This window comes from Urocitellus parryii, chromosome 4 (genome assembly GCF_045843805.1).
Source record: "Urocitellus parryii isolate mUroPar1 chromosome 4, mUroPar1.hap1, whole genome shotgun sequence".
NCBI classification, from domain to species: domain Eukaryota; kingdom Metazoa; phylum Chordata; class Mammalia; order Rodentia; family Sciuridae; genus Urocitellus; species Urocitellus parryii.
Window position 1 is genome coordinate 2,298,458 of NC_135534.1, and position 16,612 is coordinate 2,315,069.

The following is a 16,612-nucleotide window of genomic DNA, read 5'->3' on the forward strand; positions in this document are numbered from 1 at the left end:
TTCACAGGAGTGAGGGGGTTGTGTGTGTGGGGGGAATGCTGTGCCGTGGGCTAGCTGTGGGACGTGGGTCCCCGGGCAGGGCCCCTGAGCATCCCGAGGCAGGGACGGCACCACCTCCCTCCATCTGGGCCCGTGGCCAGGAGACACGTGGAGGTGAGCATCTGCAGTGGAACGTGCCTGGCAAGGAGATCCAGGGAGGGGCTGGGACCCCACACCCGGCTGGAGGGGTGGGCCTCTCAGAGGCTGCCCAGAGTCCACAGGGGGACCCTCACTCTCTGCAGCAGGCCTGGCTCGGTCACAGAGCTGAGCCCCCCGGCTGCCTCGCCCCTCCCTCTCTGGGCCTCAAGGCCATCTGTGCAGGAACAGGCTAGGCCTTTCTCTACGCCCACATGAGCTTGGGGGGTGATCTGGCCAGGTGAGGGGGACCCCAGTTGTGGGTCTCTGCCCCTCCGTCAGCCACCATGCGTGCAGGGCTGCCCCTGGCCCCGTGAGCGGCCACAGCCCGCTACAGTCGTCACCCTGTGGACCATGGCCTGGAGGGCAGCTCTGGGTCCCCCGGTGTCACCAGACATGAGCTACTCAGGATGCGGTGAGGGCGGGTGGGCGAGGCCTCTGCAGCAAGGGAGGGGAGCAGCCGCGGCCACAAGCGCTCTGCCATTCCTGGGTGAAAGAAGCCTGGGGAACCTGGGGGAGCCTCCCGAGAGGGGGCCGGGTCCCACAGGACTCCAGCCCGGCTCCTCCACCTGACTCAGGAAGAATGGGTGGATGCTCTGTGTGGAGCAGGGCTCACTGGCCATGGCCGGCAGGGGTACAGGCGCCGTAAGGCGGGCATTGGGGTCGCTAGTGAAAGACGTGGACGGAGGGGGGCTGGAGGCCTGGCTGGGGTTGGGAGCCCGGGACTCCGTGGCCTGGAATGAGCTCCAGCCAGGGCAGCAGCTCTGAAGGCGAGGCAGCCGTACCCATTCCAGGCTGCATGACCCTGGGCCAGTGACCGAGCCTCTCTGGGCCCTAAGCATCCTTATTTGCACAAGAAGGTGACAGAGTTAAGACACGTCTCTTAAAGTACAGGGACCGGAACAACTGAGTCCGGGACACGTGTGGTGTAAATGCATGGAAAACGGAAGGAAGACAGGCCAAGAGGCTGGGAGGGGCCCTGGGGCTCAGGGGCATCTTGTAGGAACCTGGGGCTGGGGCGGGACCTAGAGGAGCCCCCACCCGAGGTCTGGTGGGCCCAGAGACCCGGTCCCCAGCTGGGCAGGTTGAGGAATGCCAGGTATCCAGGGGAAAGACAGGGCTGGAACAGGATGGGGCTCTCGGCCCAGGGCCAAGGCCTCGGGAGTCGGAGGAACAGCTATTGGGCTTGTGGGTGACCTGGCAGGTTAGGGAATCCGTCGGGGAGGGGAAGCAGGGCATCTAACAAGGTGTTCCAGGAGGGCCCTGGCGAGGGGTCCCGTCCTCAGCGCCTCGTGGCAGAAGTCCCCACCCCCCAGAGCTTTCCTTCCCACTTAGCTGGGCTAGAAAGGGGACCAGGGACCTCCCCTGTGACCAAGCCTCAGGTGTTTGCCCTGTGCCCTGGAGGGACATGCTCTCTGCCTGCTGGACCCCTCCTTGGGCCCCCAGAGAGCCTTCCCTGGGGCCATGAAGCAGTGTCTGACTGGTTTCTGATCCCCTGCACCCCAGTTCTGCAGGGATCCCCTTTAGCTCTGTGTCTTTTCTTCTCCTGCCTGTAACCCAAGCGGCTGCAGGGACCCTGGCCGGGACGGGTTGCTTTATAATTCACAAAGCTTTTGGAAGGAAATGCTCACAAATCACTTTTCTAGACGAAGACCAGTAAGAAGCCCATGTAATTCTTCTTAGACATTAGGGGTTTTCTCTCCCTTGTTTTAATCAACAAGTTCCCAATAAGTCATTTTGGTGAGGCCATTACTGATGGCTCGTAATCTCCCGGGGCTGCTGAGAGAAACGGGATCTCTTGGCTCTTTCGCTGAAAACACTTTTCTTGTTTTCTTTCTCCGGCGCGCTGGAAGCCAGCCAACTCGCCGGTTCCATTAACTTAATGAGGGCTGACAGCCTGCAACAAACGTCCTCATAATCTCCCCAGGATTTAAATGGGGTCCTCCCCAGCGCCTGCTTACACCCCAACCTCGCCGGCTCTTTCCCTCTGTCTGCGTGCCAGCCCCTCCCGGGACAAAGCCCGGACAAAGATGCGTTTCTTTGCTGGTTCCTTCCCAGCCCCTCTGCACAGGCTGCCTCGGACTGTCAGGCCACCCGCCAGACTTGGGGCACCCGTGCTCCCCGCGCCCCAGGGAGGCCCCAGCCACAGGTTCCTTGAGAGCCAATAATCTCCAAAGCTCGGAGCTGCCCGGGCATGTCTGGCTGTCCTGCATCCTTCTCCCTGAGGCCACCTCCTCGTCAGAGCGAAAGCGGTCCCTATCCACGCCTTCTGGTTTCCTTTCTGGGCCCTTGAGCTCCTGAGGCCTCCAAAGCTCAAAGAATCTGCCAGAACCAGCCAAGGCACAGCATGGGGCTCTCTCATCTCCACCCCCACTTCAGGAGAAGCCCAGGGTTCTTGGAAGGAAAGGGACGGCACATTTGGGAGAGGGGCAGGGGGTCCACCGGGAGAGGGAGATGAGGACTGAGCAGATGCCCAAAGTGGGCATCGATCCCATGGTGCTCCTCCAAGCAGCCCCTTCCTCTGACGTGAGGATTTGAGTCCTGTTGACACGGAGGCACCAAGAGCTCACCTCTGAGGGTCCCAGTTCCCAGTGGAATGTCCTCCCCTTGCAAATCGGCCACTGTTCTGAGAGAGTTGCCATCCCCAGTGAGCCCTCACCAACACCCCTCTTAAACAGAGGCCGCTATCCTCCTCCTGCTAGGACCTGCATGGGACAGAGGGTGAGGCAGGACAGAGGTGGGTGAGGCTACGGTCCCTGCACCCCAGAGAAAGGCCACCACAGCCCAGGAGGTTGGCCTCTGCCTCGGTTCCTCTCCCTGTGAGCATGAGGGCGAGTCACGCTCACCAAAGATGAGGCCCAGGGCCACAGTCCCGGGTGGCTGCTGGTGGTGTTCTTGTGACTTCTGTCCTGGTGGCTGATGTCTCCTGGTGCCCTGCTCTGGCAGGAATTGTGCTGAGCCTCTCTGGGTTACACTGCCACACCTGCTTAACAGGCAGGGCTCCCCAGGCCTTCCCCAAACAGCCTCCTTGTGACTACGTCTCTGCTTCACACTCAGTGTACCGTCTCCGGTCTCTACCTTTCCACACCCATGTGGTATCGGGCTCCTTGGGTAGGTGCTTGCTGCACACAGTCTAGTTCTTTAAAATGTTCCCTAGAACTATCATCGAGGGATTCCTGTTACCCACTGTTTGTCTCCAAGATTTAGCTTTCTACAATTCAGTTACACCAACCATGGTCAAAAATATGAAATGAAAAATTCTAGAAATAAACAATTCATACATATTGAATTGCTTGCTGTTTCCATAGTGTGATGAAATCTGTGCTATTCCCCTCTGTCTTGCCAGGGACACGAATTATCCCTCTGCCCGGTGTTTCCACACTGTATATGCTATGTACCTGTAAGTTACTTAGCAACCATCTCAGTTCAGTAACTGAGCAAGGTTTCAAGTGCTTGTGTTTAACTCCGTGGTCCCAAAGCACAAAAGTAGTGATGCTGACCATTCGGATGTGCCCAAAGAGAAGCTGTAATGTGCTTTCTTTAGGTGAAAATTCTCTACTTAATAAGGAAAAGGAAAAAGTCGTGTGCTGAGTTGCTACGATCTATAGTCAGATGAAGCTTCTGTGTGTGAAGATGGGTAAGGAGACTTTCACAGTTCTTCCCAGAACTGCAAAAGTTGCGATCACAGCGCACGATAAGTTCTCAGAAGGTTTGGTGAGACCCATGACGTCAGGCATCCACTGAGGATCTCACAACATGTCCCTCCTAGAGGAGGGAATGGAATGGCTTGATGAATGTCCATCACACACCAGTCAGGCCACTGGCGAACCTAGGCGTGGGCTTTGCCCACACAGCCTGGCCACTACTCTCTTCTACACTCTTATCTAAGATTAGTGACTTGAGGTGCTTTCTGGAAACTGGACTACTCCTGATTGTCCTAGGGTCACCACATTTATCTTTCTCGTCCCCAAGGATCGACTGGCAAAGATAATCTAGACAGGGCCCAGGTGACCCCACCAGCGGCCAGGGTCCCACCTCCTGGGTCCAGCTCAACTTCTCTTTCCATGACCTCTCCCTTCCTAGTGTCCCCAGAAGCAATGCTGGTGACGTGGGATGTGGCTCACTTGGGGGCTCTGTGATGGCCTTAGGGCTGCTCTGGAGAGTGAACCATTCAAGTCTGCCCTCTTAAAAGCCAGGGCATGGCAGGCCCCATCCAAAGCTCACAGAGGGGTCACAGGTGTCTTCTAAGATGCCGTTCTACTTTCTGCAAACTTTGCTGCTACCTTGACACCTTTGTGTCGGGGGGGTTTACCGCCTGCTCGTCCACACCCTCAGAGCATCCTCAACGCACCTGGATCCATTCATCCTCATTCCCACATTCAACTCTTCCCAGCAACAGGTTTGGAGTTTCCTTGTGCTGGGTTTGACTTGAGCCAACCTGAGTCACGCTGAACTGAACCACGTGGAATTCACTAAGTTTAGCTGCATTAAGTTTAATTGAGGTGATCTTAACCAAGTTGAGGGAGTTAGGTGGAGTTAGTAGGGACAGCACTGAGTGGAGTGGGATGAAGCAGCTATTTATCTGGTCTGTACCTTGTGGTCTCTGGGCGTTCCAACAAAATATACTGGTCATCCGAGTCCACTTGGGCTGCTGTGACAAAATACCTCAGGCTGGGCGATTTATAAGTAGAGGTCATTGTTCAGGACACTGGAAGCGCAGCCGAAGGAGGGGCAGATGCAGCGTGAAGTGGTGAATGCTTCCAAGATGGCGCCCGCTACGTCTCCTCAGATGGTGGAGGGGTCAAGGGAGCTGAGAACTCCCTGGGGCTTCTTCCATAAAGGCTCTAATCCCATTGGTAAGGACTCCTCCTCGTGGCCTAAGGGTCTTCCCAAGATCCCACCCCCAGCACCACTGCCCTGGGGATGTGGCTGCTTCCATAGAAGAACACTTGAGGCATGTAAATGTTCCGACTCTATCATTCTGTCCCTGGTTTCAACCCGAATTCCGGAGGGTCACAGAACATCTAGGCTGTGGTGTTCTCCACGTTGGGGGATCGATCCCTGCACCTAATTCTGGGGTGGTGTAAGTCTCTTTGCAGTGTCCACACCAGCCACCTACTCCTGAGATCCTGCAGAATTTTATGGCCGCAAAAGCAGTGGCTGTGCTGGCCAGCCCGGGCTTGGGGCCAGCCCAGGGTCACTCTCACTCAGGAATGGCTGAAGTGAAAACCATCTGGCAAAGACACAGGAACTGTACGTGTTCAGTGTCACATGTGATGAGATAACGCATTGACTCAGAATCCTCCCAGAACTCGGAATCCTCCCAAGCAGCTCGGCCCATCTTTCTGCTCCGTTTGGGCCCAGCCTGAAGATTCAGGAAAGCCACCCTGAGAGCATGGATGCTATTGGGACAGTGGAAGGGAGCCACCGCGGGATTTGAAATGGGTAGCTGGGTCACAGGATCTGTGATTTGACCCTCAGAAATCCCTCTGTCAGCCGTACCCTAAGGGATGGTTAGAAGGGATGAGGCTGGGCCAGATGGGGAGCTAAGAGGTACCAGACCTGCCCTGGAAGGAGCGATGCTCTGCAGGTGGCCTGCCTGGGTTCCTGAGTGGCCCTGGGGAGGCAATCCCTCCTGGAATAAACAGGTGTCCCCAGGCAGTCCAGGGAGGCCCAAAGCTCCCTGCCCACTCTCCTTACCTTCTCTGTGGGGCCTGTCAGTCTTCCCAGCTGTGTATACCTTCCCTCTGAACAATTCTGCTCTCAGGAGCCATCTGGGAGGGTCAGCCACACCCTTGTGCGATGGTCACTACTAAATTTAGAACACTTTCATCAAAAGCAACTCTGCACCCATCAGCAATCACTTCCCATTCCCCTAACCCCAACCCTAGGGAATCACCAATCTATTCTCCATTTCTATGGATTTGCATGTTCAGGACATTTCCAAATAAATGGAATCCTACAATATGTGGTCTTCCATGATTGGCTCCCTTCACCTAGAGCGATGTTTCCAAGTTCATCCATGTTGTAGCCTATGCTAGCACTTCATTCTTTCTTTTTTTTATATAAATGAATGAATGAATGGAGCTGGAGATGTAGTTTTTAAATATTTATTTATTTATGTATCTTTAGTTTTAGGTGCATACATTAGTTTGCTTTTATGTGGTGCCGAGGATCGAACCCAGTGCCTCATGCATGCTAGGCGAGCACTCTACCACTGAGCCACCACCCCAGCCCAACTCTTCCTTCCTTCTGAAGGCTGAATGGTACTCCACCAAATGGCCGGAGCATGTTGCCCTTCCTACAGATAATGAACACTGGGACTGTCTCCACCAACTAGGAGCCAGGCTGCCACGAACACTCACTTTGCAAGTGTGGCATACCCACAACCAGCAACTGAGACTGGCACCCGAACGACCCAGAGGGGACAGAAGGAGCATCCCAAGTCCGTTCACAGCACCCGCAGGAGGGAGGGCACAGAGTTGTACACCAGCTAAGACAGGGTGGCAGTTAGCCACGTGGGTGAGTGTTGGCAATACAATGCCAAGGAAGAGACTGACACACTTAGAGCAGACCTGAATCGCATTATTCATCAAACCTCATGCTTACCCAGCAGGCATGAGACCATGGGCTCCTCCTGGGCACAAAAAGTCATTCAGATGTATACAACATGTGATTAACCAGATGTGGTGGCTGCACCTATGATCCCAGCCTCTTGGGAGGCTAAGATAGAAGGATCAGGAGTCTGATGACAGCCTGGGCAACAGAGCAAAGTGCCGTGTCAAAAAAAAAAAAAATCTAACTATTGAAATGTAACTCCAACAAAACACGTATAAAACTGTATGCTAAAAATCACAACATGCTGATGAAAGCCACCGAGGAAGGCCTCCATAACCAGAGGGGCATTCTATGGTTGTGGATTAAAAGAATCAAAATGGCAAAAATCGTAATTCTCCCCAGGACTGCCTGTAAATCAACAAAATTCCTAACAAAATCCAAGCAAGGATTTTTTTATAGACATGGAAAAACTCATTCTAATATGTATATGAAGAGGCACAAATCCTAGGATAACTAAAACAATTTTGAAAAAGAAAGATTAAGTGAGAGAGATTGCAATTTGGGTTTGGGGTTTTGTTGTTATTTGGGTTTTTTTGTTTTGTTTTGTTTTGGTACTGGGGACTGAACCCAGGGGTGCTTAAACACTGATCTATATCCTCAGCCCTTTTATTTTTTATTTTGAGATAGGGTCTCACTTTGGCCTTAAACTTGCAACCCTCCTGCCTCAGCCTCCTAATGGCTGGGATTACACACCACTGTAATTTTGCATCCAGCAAGGTCACCAATTTTTAAGGCCTATTGAACAGCAAGGAATCAAGATAGTGTGGTATTATTGGTGGAGAGATCATCACAGATCAATGAAACAGAACTGAGAACTCAGAAATAGGCCCACACAAATATGACAAAGAAAACTTTAAGACAAGATGCAAAAACACTTTGATGGAGACTCATGGAGCTAGATTGCTGCAGTCTGGCTGGGCACAAATCATGAGCCACTGAAGCAGGAACAAACTTTATTTCTGAGCTCCCGCGAACTCCATGCACGCAGCCTTCTCCCGGGACACACCACCCCCAACCGGAAATCCCTCCTCCAGAAATCCCTCCTCCGTCACTTCCCCAACCAACTCGAACTCCCCAGGAATCCCCAGCGAGAACTCCAAAGTAGCAGGCCGAGGCGGACAGCAGGGGTCTAATATACAATTGAATACACAGCTTAACATAACCATCATCATCTCAGTGGCTTGCTGGCGTCACTTCTCAACCACTCGTTCTGGCAAAAATGCCATGCGGCATCCCGACTTGGCTGTGGCCCTCAACAGTAGATGGCTCTCGCTGCAGTGTACATAGACTGTGGCTCTTGGGTGGCCAGAGACTGCCCAGCTCCCCTGGGCAGTATGGGAGTCCTGGCTTGGAATTTTACTCATCTAGAAATAAGGGTCCTTCTGGAACCCTTGGGCTCAGTCCCCAAGACAGCCCAGCTAGGGCTGTGTGCCCAGCCAGCGCCTAATGTGAAGGAGTGGGGTGGGCAGAGTGGTGAGGAGCAGCTGCACACGTGAGCAGTTCAAGCAGCCGAAGATGAATGACTGAGTGAGTGAATTAATGAATGAACAGGTGAGACGTAAGTCAGAGGATGCATGACCATCAGTGCGTGAGTGATGATGAGTGACTCAGGGGCTGACACCCGGTGGCCCAGCCCCAGGGCCAGGTGGCTGCTACCTCCCCAGGCAACATCCCTTTCCTCCCCAGAATGTCCAGGACCCCCTGCCCTTCCCAAGACTCTCTCCAGCTGGGAGGGTCATGGGTCCTCCCCTTCAGAAGCAGCAGAAATCAAAAGCCCAGAGAGTAGCCCACCTTGGGCAGGTACATGCCCACCTGGAGCACCCAGGCCCCATTACCTGAGGGCTCATCAAGCCAAGGCCTGTGTCCTGCCCCCATCCCCACTAGCCTACTCCTGTGTCAGAGTTTCCAGGAAGGGACACTTGGCCGCCTTCCCGGGCACACTCAGTGTGGAGAGAAAGGAGCACACTCCTGTGAAAGGATCAAACAGGCATTTTCCTCTGAGACCAAAAAGTCTCTGTCGAGCAGGGAGGCCAGGTAGCCAGGGCTGTCCCAGAGTGGTGGCCAGCCCACACCATGGCCGAGCAGAGCTGGGACAGGGACAGGCACTCGGGAGCCCTGGCTCTCTGGCCTGGCCAGGTCAGGGCTGTGTGGCTGCGTAGGCTCCTGCCTGTTCTAGAGAGTGGCACCGGGGTGTCTGCAGGTTTCTGGGGTGGTCACTTGGTCCTTTGAGAGAAGCCCTGGATGTTGTCACCAGTTGAGGGCCGTGCCCTGTCCTTGGTAGTCACGCAGAGTCTCCCAAAGCCCTAGCCCGAGCCCAGGAGGACCCTTTGCAGTGAAAGGTCTGTGGAGACCTCCGAGTGAGCGGGTTGGGGTATCAGAGACGGAGCGAGATCCCTGGGCAGGTCAGGCCTAGGATCAGGCGGGAGGAATCCCCGGGCTCTAATTGGTCAAGAGCTTTTCTCTTAAAGTTTGTGCTTCTGGCCTGCATTGGAGAGCCCTTGGTGTCCTGTGGGTGGCACACGCCTTCCCCTGCCGTCCTGTCCAGGCCCCGACTTCACTGCACCCTGGCGCGGGGTGGGCTCTGGGTTCCTCGTCGCCCTGCAGGTGCCCAGAGCTCTCCTCCACTCGGCTGCAGCAGCCCATGTGGTAAGGCCGAGGGCCACCTGCGTGGTGAGCCTCTGAATGTGCTGCTCCGTCCCCTCACCGTATTTGGTCCTCTGCCAGCACCACGCCGTCTGCAGAGATCTTTCCCTTCTTCTTTCCTCCCCTTCCTGTGTGTGCACGCGCCCCAGCACCCCCCACCCGACAGAGTCTTCGATTCTGGGGCTGCATCTTCCAGTTTTGTTGTTCTTCAAATTCTTTTCGAACATATTTCAGGATCAGCAGAGTCACAAAAACAGTCTGAAGTCGAGCAGAACCCATCCCTGGCACGGGGAGGTCACCTTGCGTAGCGTCTCCTTCCCCTCGAGCACTTCACGTGCCCCCAGGAGTCTTGGTTAACTTCTCCCTGGGCTTTCATGCCTCTCAGAACAGAGGTCAAGCTCGTCTTTAAATAGATGGATGTCTTAGGTATTTTACTGCTATAATTGATTTCTTTTTATTTCATGTTCTATTTGTTTGTTACCGGCAAAGAGGAAAGTAACTGATTGTTATAGATGATCCTTAAAACCAGAATCCTGGTTAAATCCATCTGTTAATCCGAGGATCCCTGTGTATTTTTCCCACCTGATTGCATCATTTCCAAACAATGGCAGTTTTGCTCTTCCCTGTGTGCCACCCTCACCCGGACTCCGTTCCTCACCTTGACACAGCCCTCTGACGTGAAGTGGGATGTGTACTCAGGGCTGGGTTGGTCTGTCTGTTTGTCTCCGTTTCTTCTGCTCCTTGCTTTCTTGTTTGTTTAGATCATGCGTTTCCTTCTGCTCCTGGTGCGTGGAGACTTGTGGTTTCCATCAAGAATGGGTCTCAAGTTTTACCAGATGCTTTTTTGCATCTTTCAAGTGGATTCTAGGTTCTTCCCGATTGTGCCGATGCAGTGAGCTGTTGATCCCAACCTTGCAGGGACCTGGCGCACCTGGCTCAGGCCTGGCTGGATCCAGTTAACTGCCACCGGGTCTGGGATACGTGCATCTGGTTCTTGGGAGGGATCCACCCTGAGTTCTCTTTCTCCAACACCCTTGTCAGATGTGGACATCAAGGCTACACTGCCTCATAAAAACCTTCTGAGGAGATTCGGGTCAAATTGGTGGGATTTCTTCCTTAACTGTGTGGAAAAGCCCACTGACAGTCATCAAGATTGAGCTCTCTCTGTCGGAAGATCATTAAAATTCCCAGTTTAATTAATATTGGATAACTGATACATTTATTTCTCCTGTTTTCTTTGTGTAGACTGTGGTTTTGATGAATGAATCTGTTTTATCTAAATCACCAAGATGATTCTTGTTCACGTGCTCCTCATAGGCTTTCCAATCTCCCTGGATCCACGGTCCCTATTCCATTTTCAAGCCCTGACATCACAGGCTCTATCAACCTTGCTAAAACTTTTTCCATTTTTTAGCCTCTTCGAAGAAGCAAATTCTGACCAAATTCTCCTCAATATAATGTCCATTTTTTATTTCATCAATTATGCTCCTTAGTATCTCCTAGGTTTTTATTATTCTAATTCATTGACTTACTTGGGGATTTTCTAGTTTCGTGTATGTATTTTTTTTCACTGATTTCTAGTTTCACTTCACAGTGGCTGGAGAATATGCTCAATTCCTAGAAGTGGGTGGGCACCAGCTTTTCACACCCTGGGTCTGGTCTCTGGATCAGTGCTCTGTGTGGCCTTCTGTTGGGGGATCACTACTTCACAGGTCCCCCCTCGAGCTGTCCACATCCGGCTTTTGGTCGGTGCTTTTCTGGCGGGCGTGGTGGGGCGTGGTGGAGGACTTTCTGTTTCATCTCTTCGTTTTGCTGCGTTGCTTTCTATGTTTTAGGGTCATGTTTATAGATGTGTGCAGACAGAGTTGATCTCTTCTGCTGACTTGACACTTTTACAGTTGTGAACTACTCTTCTTTATCTCTAGGAATGCTTAAGGTCTACTTGGCCTGATGCTAGTTCATGGATACCTGTTTCCATTCAGCTATACTAGGATATATATATATTTTTTTTCCTATCGTCTTACCATCAATCTTTGGGTTTCTGATTTTCAATCGCATTTCTATGGTTGCTTTTCCTCTGATCTGAGGATCCTAGTTGGGATGTTGACCATTTACAATGCGTGCCGTCTACCATCTTACCCTCTTTCTTATTGGCTCCACCTCTCTCTCCATCTCTGTTTTCTCTCCATGCTCCATTGCCACTTCCCTCTGATTTGTGGGCAGCTCTTCTACTGCACTGCCCCTACGAGTGACCCACCAACTGCATCCTCGGTTCCTTTCTTGCCCTTTCTGTTCTAGAATTTCCATTTTCCATTTTATCTCTGCTGAAATTCCCCATCTCCTCGTCGGTTTTCTTGAGCCTATTTGTCAAGGTTATTTTAAAGCTCTCTAAGAACTCAGAAGCGAACCACAACCAGCTATTTGCTCCTGAGTCTGTGGGTCAGTGGTTTGGGCTGCTCAGCTGGTGGGCTTGCTGGGGCTTGCCATGGGCAGCTGGTGGCTTCCGCCTCACATGTCTAGAGCGCCCGGCTGTCAGTCAGGGCACCCCGGCTCTCCTTCCCGTGGCTTTTCCAGCAGGCTAACTCAGACTTCTCCGAGAGGCAGCAGCATTGTGAGGGGGTCAGTGAAACCACAGGGCCTCTCGGGGACAAAGCCCAAGCAAGTGGTCCATGGCGGAAATGACTCGAGCGCTCAGTGGAGGAATCGCCAAGACTCTGTACCCATCCTTAACCCACCGCAGTCTGCCCCTCCGCCCACGGTCTTCACGTTCCTCTTTAGTGCAAAGTGCATTCAGCCCTTGGGGACACCTAGAGGTCTCGCCCAGTTACAGGGGCAGCCTGTAACTCTCATCGCCAGGCCCATGTCTTGTGATCCGCCTCTTGTCCCTGCACAGCGCCTGGATCCAAAATCAATGCCATGTGTTTCAAGAGATCAAAATCACCAATCCTAATTTCTCTATCAGTTATCTGTTGCTACATCACAAACCACAGATAAATATAGTGGTTTCACACAATTGTTTTCTTTGCTTACAACTCTGTGGGTGAGGAATTTGGACTTGGCTCAACTGGGAGGTGGTTCTGCCAGCGTTGCTCAGGGTGACTCAGGCAGCTACAGTCATCTGGCAGCCTGCTTGGTGCTGGATGGTCCAAGACAGCATCTCTCCCGTCTACGGGTAGGTGCCGTGGCTGTTGGCTGGGGCACCTCTCTTCTCCACGAGGCTCCTCCAACCACGGAGCTCAGGCTGGCTCACACAGCCACTCCCCAACAGCATGTGAGTGACACACAGCACGAGTTTCCCACAACTCTGTGACAGTCACGTTCAGTCACAAAGCCGGTCCAAAGTCGTAGGGAAGCAGACTCCATCTCTCGTCGGAAGGAGCCACAAGGCTTCTACGTTGCCATGACTTCAGATCTATTTCTAAGGTCTGTTTTTTCCCTTGACTTTTAATCCTTCGTGTATGAAAAGCAAATGGAAAGCCCTGGTGATGTTGACCTCTGCAGGATTCTCTCCTGGCGTGCAAGAACAGGGCACGCTCAGGGCAGTTGGCTCCCGTCGGGGCTGAGACCGCTGAGGCTTGACTGAGGGTGTGGGGGTCTGTGAGTCCATCTGAATCCCCAGGACGCTCTCCCCAGAGACACGAACCTGGGGAGGTCTCTGCTTGGCTCTGCACCCGAGACAGCTTCCTCGCTCTGCTTCACCCCCACGACAGATCAGGAGTTCTCGGAGGGCTCCAGGGAAACAGCTTGTGGCCTGCCCACGAGGGTCTTGTCTGCTCATCTCCTGGCAGCTTGGCGGCCCTGGACTCCACCGGTCTCCTCTCAGCCGAGTAGCCCGGGTGTCCTGCGTGCAGTGATTTCCCCTGATGAGGAGGACACGCAGCCTGAGTGTGGGCTCACCTCGGCCTGTGTCCCCTCCTGCTGGGATCTTGGCCCTCTGAGTCCTGCATTCTCTAAAAGCCTTCGACGGCCGGCTGCTATCGCACGGTGTACTCTGGTCATCACTGTAAAGGTCCAGCAGGAGGGCTGGTCAGGCGTGAGCCCTGTGGACGGAAGGAAACTCCCGTGACCTCCACATTGGTGTTTCCTTCCTTGTGCACTCATGTGTCAAACCTCGTGTTTCTCTTTCCCATGGTGTTTCTTGAAGAAACCTCGTTTCTAGAAGGCACTTTAGAAGCAGACCCATGCTGTGCCCCGTGCAGAGCGGCCCGGGGGCAGTGCTTCTTCCTGGCTTGTCTTGGCTTCCCCGAGCGCCTGCCGGCTAGTGCAGCTGGTAACATGGCCACCGGCGGGGGTCCTGGGCCTCAGGTGCTTGTGCCACCCACACGGCCTCCAGGAGGGAGTCTTCCTTACTGTGCTGTGAGCCTGAGGCCCAGGCCTTCAAACCCCAGGCCCCGACTCCACCCACTTCTGAAGGACCAACAGAAAGGGCCTTCCTCCCATTCACAGTGAGGTGGACCCATCCCTGTTCCAAAACCCTGTCCCCTGCCTCCCCTCGAGCACCAGGACTTGAACATTCTCCTGGTTTCTGGAGCGTCTGTCTGTGGGCAGCAGGGCCACTGGCACCTCTCACAGGGTGGCCAGGATGACCAGCAGAGGTGGCTGCTCACCCCTCCTCTCCACTCCCCACCACAGGCTCCGGGAGCACCATCGAGCCACCATCAAGGTCATTCGACGCATGCAGTACTTTGTGGCCAAGAAGAAGTTCCAGGTGAGTCCGGTGCCCAGCTGTCTGCCCTCGGCCTGCCCCAGGCAGCCGCTGCAGTAGCACCAGCCCCTCGTACTCTCTCCTGCCCACAGTGGGGGCTGCCAGGGTCTCCACCTGCCAGCTGCATGGGCAGGGCCATGCAGGACCATCACCCGCACCCTGGGAGGGCTTCACTGCTGTCCCTGGGAAGTCCTTGCCCACCACCACAGAAGGCCTGGCCCGGGACACCTCTGCTGAGGCCTGGCCTGGGCACCTGTGGGCGCCCACACGGCCTCCCTCATCACTAACCGGAAGGTGGCACCACATGGGCTCACTCTACTTGTCCTCTTGTGGGTCGTACAAGGCTGCCTTAGCAAGGGACAGGTGGTGACCATTGGAGTGACCCAGAGATGGCAGGACCTGCCCCAAACCACCTGGGAAGGGCCCCACAACCTTCTCCACACCCAGGCCCTCCACTGTGCAGGTCTGGGGAAGGCAGGAGTCCTGCCCTGCTCCGTGAGCGGGTCTCCCAGCTGGGTAGGCCTGCAGCTCTGGGCTGCCAGCCTCCGTGGGGTGGGGGTATCCCTAGAGAATGCAGCTGGGGGCAGGCTGGCTTCTGTCATCCCGTTAGACGAAGAGAGCCCACTCTCAGCCAGCATTGGAGGTCTGCCCAGTGACGTCTGGGGAGATGGGGGTGGCGATGAGGTGTGGCGATGCCATGGATGAGGTGTGGCGATGCCATGTGGATCCCCTACCCTGGCACCCGCACAGAGGGCCCTCAGTCCTGACTGCTGGGGTGGGAGCTCACGCAGGGCACCAGAGGTGAGAACAGGCTGCAGGAAGTCCCTTGGAGATCAGGTGCAGACAGGACAGTCCCCCAAGAGCAAAGGAATGGCCAGGTGTGTCTCCCCTGCCAGACAGCAGCTTGGTAGTGACAGCTAGAGCTGCTAATTTCACCTTGATGACACAAAGGGTTCTGAGTATTCTACCAGGAAAGTGGGCCTCGGTGGGGACAGGGTAGACCCCCAGCCCAGAATAGCCCAGGACCTACTTGGGATTGTGGGGCCGTGCTGGGGTGGGCACTGGGCTTCCTGGGGACATCCAGCAGAGCATGTGGACCCTCATGGTTCCCAGGAAGGTCCACTTGAGATGAGGCGATCATCTACAGTGGCTCTTGCAGGCCCATCATTGTGACACAGGCAAGAAAACTACGTGGTGGCCTAGGTGCAGGGCCCAGAGGACAGGCCAAGAGCCCTGCACTGCCCTCCAGGCCGTGGACCCCTTTTCTGCCTCAGGACACAGGCCCAGGTCCTTATGGTGGCCTAAGAATCTTCCAGAGCAGCTGGGAGACCCACACCTCAGCTCTCCGCTTCTCACTGACACCCCCGGCCCTGGGAGCCTTGAATCAACCAGGCAGCAGCAGGACCTTTGCAGGACAGGGCTCCTGGGCAAGGGTGGGGCCTGGGGCCCCCTCTGAAGGCTGGTTCTCAGGCCAGAGCCTCCAGGCACCAGGAGGGACGCAGGGATAGGAGGAGCTCTGGACCGGGGAGCTTGGGGGCTCCAGGGCTGCCTCAGCCATGCCAGTCCTGGGAATACCTCTACTTCCCCATCAGCGGTTTGCCCACCTGCATCCCACCTACCCCGGCTGGCCTCCAGTTGCAGGAGTGGCGGTTGACGCCCCTGCCTGCCTGGCAGCCGATAAGCCCCCAGCCAGCCGCCCCTGTGTCTGGCCTGTGGAGCCAGGGCTCTTAGACCCTGGAGCTCGCCTTGCATGCCCCCGTCCACTGTCGGTCTGTCTGGACAGGTCAGCCTATCTCTGGCTCCTGCTGCAGCCAGGGGACATGAGATCTGGAGAGAACCTGAGGTGGTCTCTCCAGCCAGGCCCCAGGCAGCCACTTGACAGAGGCCTCACAGACCCTGAGCAGACCCTGGCGGGAGCTCAGCAGCTCCAAGATAAGCCTCAGCAGCCTGGGATGCTGCTGGCCACAGGCAGCCAGCAGGGCATTGCCGCCCTGCACACTGCCCTGCCCCCTCCCGCTCTCCGGCTGCACATGTCTCTGCAGAAGCTCCTGACACACGTTTGCACACACACTTAGACATGGTAGCCCAAAGGCTCCCAGCAGGCTGGGCACAAGCACAGTGACCCACCCAGCCCAGGACCAGACCTGCAATACCCTGAGCACTGGACGGAGCAGTCCCCGGGCCCCCCATCCCCCACTCACCCCACCCCCACCCGGCCCCAGCACACCAGGGAGAGCCTCTCAGCTGGCCGCTCGCTCGCTCGACTCAAAGTCACCATCATGGTGTGCTAGGGGGAGGCCTAGGCCCTGGCCTCAGCCACAGCCCCTCTGTCTCTGGCAAGGTACCGGTTCCGAGTTCCCTGGGCTTTCTAACCCCACGTCTTATCCACTCTCCTTCCCTCCCTGTCAGGCAGAGCAAGGTAGAGCTCAGCATCCCATCCTCCAAAAAAGAAGAACAAGGCCCAGCACTCAT

At 55.1% G+C, this 16,612-nt stretch overlaps 1 protein-coding gene across 3 annotated transcripts in view; it reads left to right on the forward strand.

Moving 5' to 3' along the window:
• Positions 1-16,612, forward strand: part of Kcnq1 (potassium voltage-gated channel subfamily Q member 1) — a 284,802-nt gene that overhangs the window by 209,271 nt on the left and 58,919 nt on the right. For all 3 annotated transcript variants that reach the window (XM_026411297.2, XM_077797616.1, XM_077797617.1), the window contains one exon: positions 14,068-14,143. In XM_026411297.2, coding sequence (XP_026267082.1) covers positions 14,068-14,143 — 76 coding nt within the window. The remainder of the gene's footprint in view (positions 1-14,067; positions 14,144-16,612) is intronic.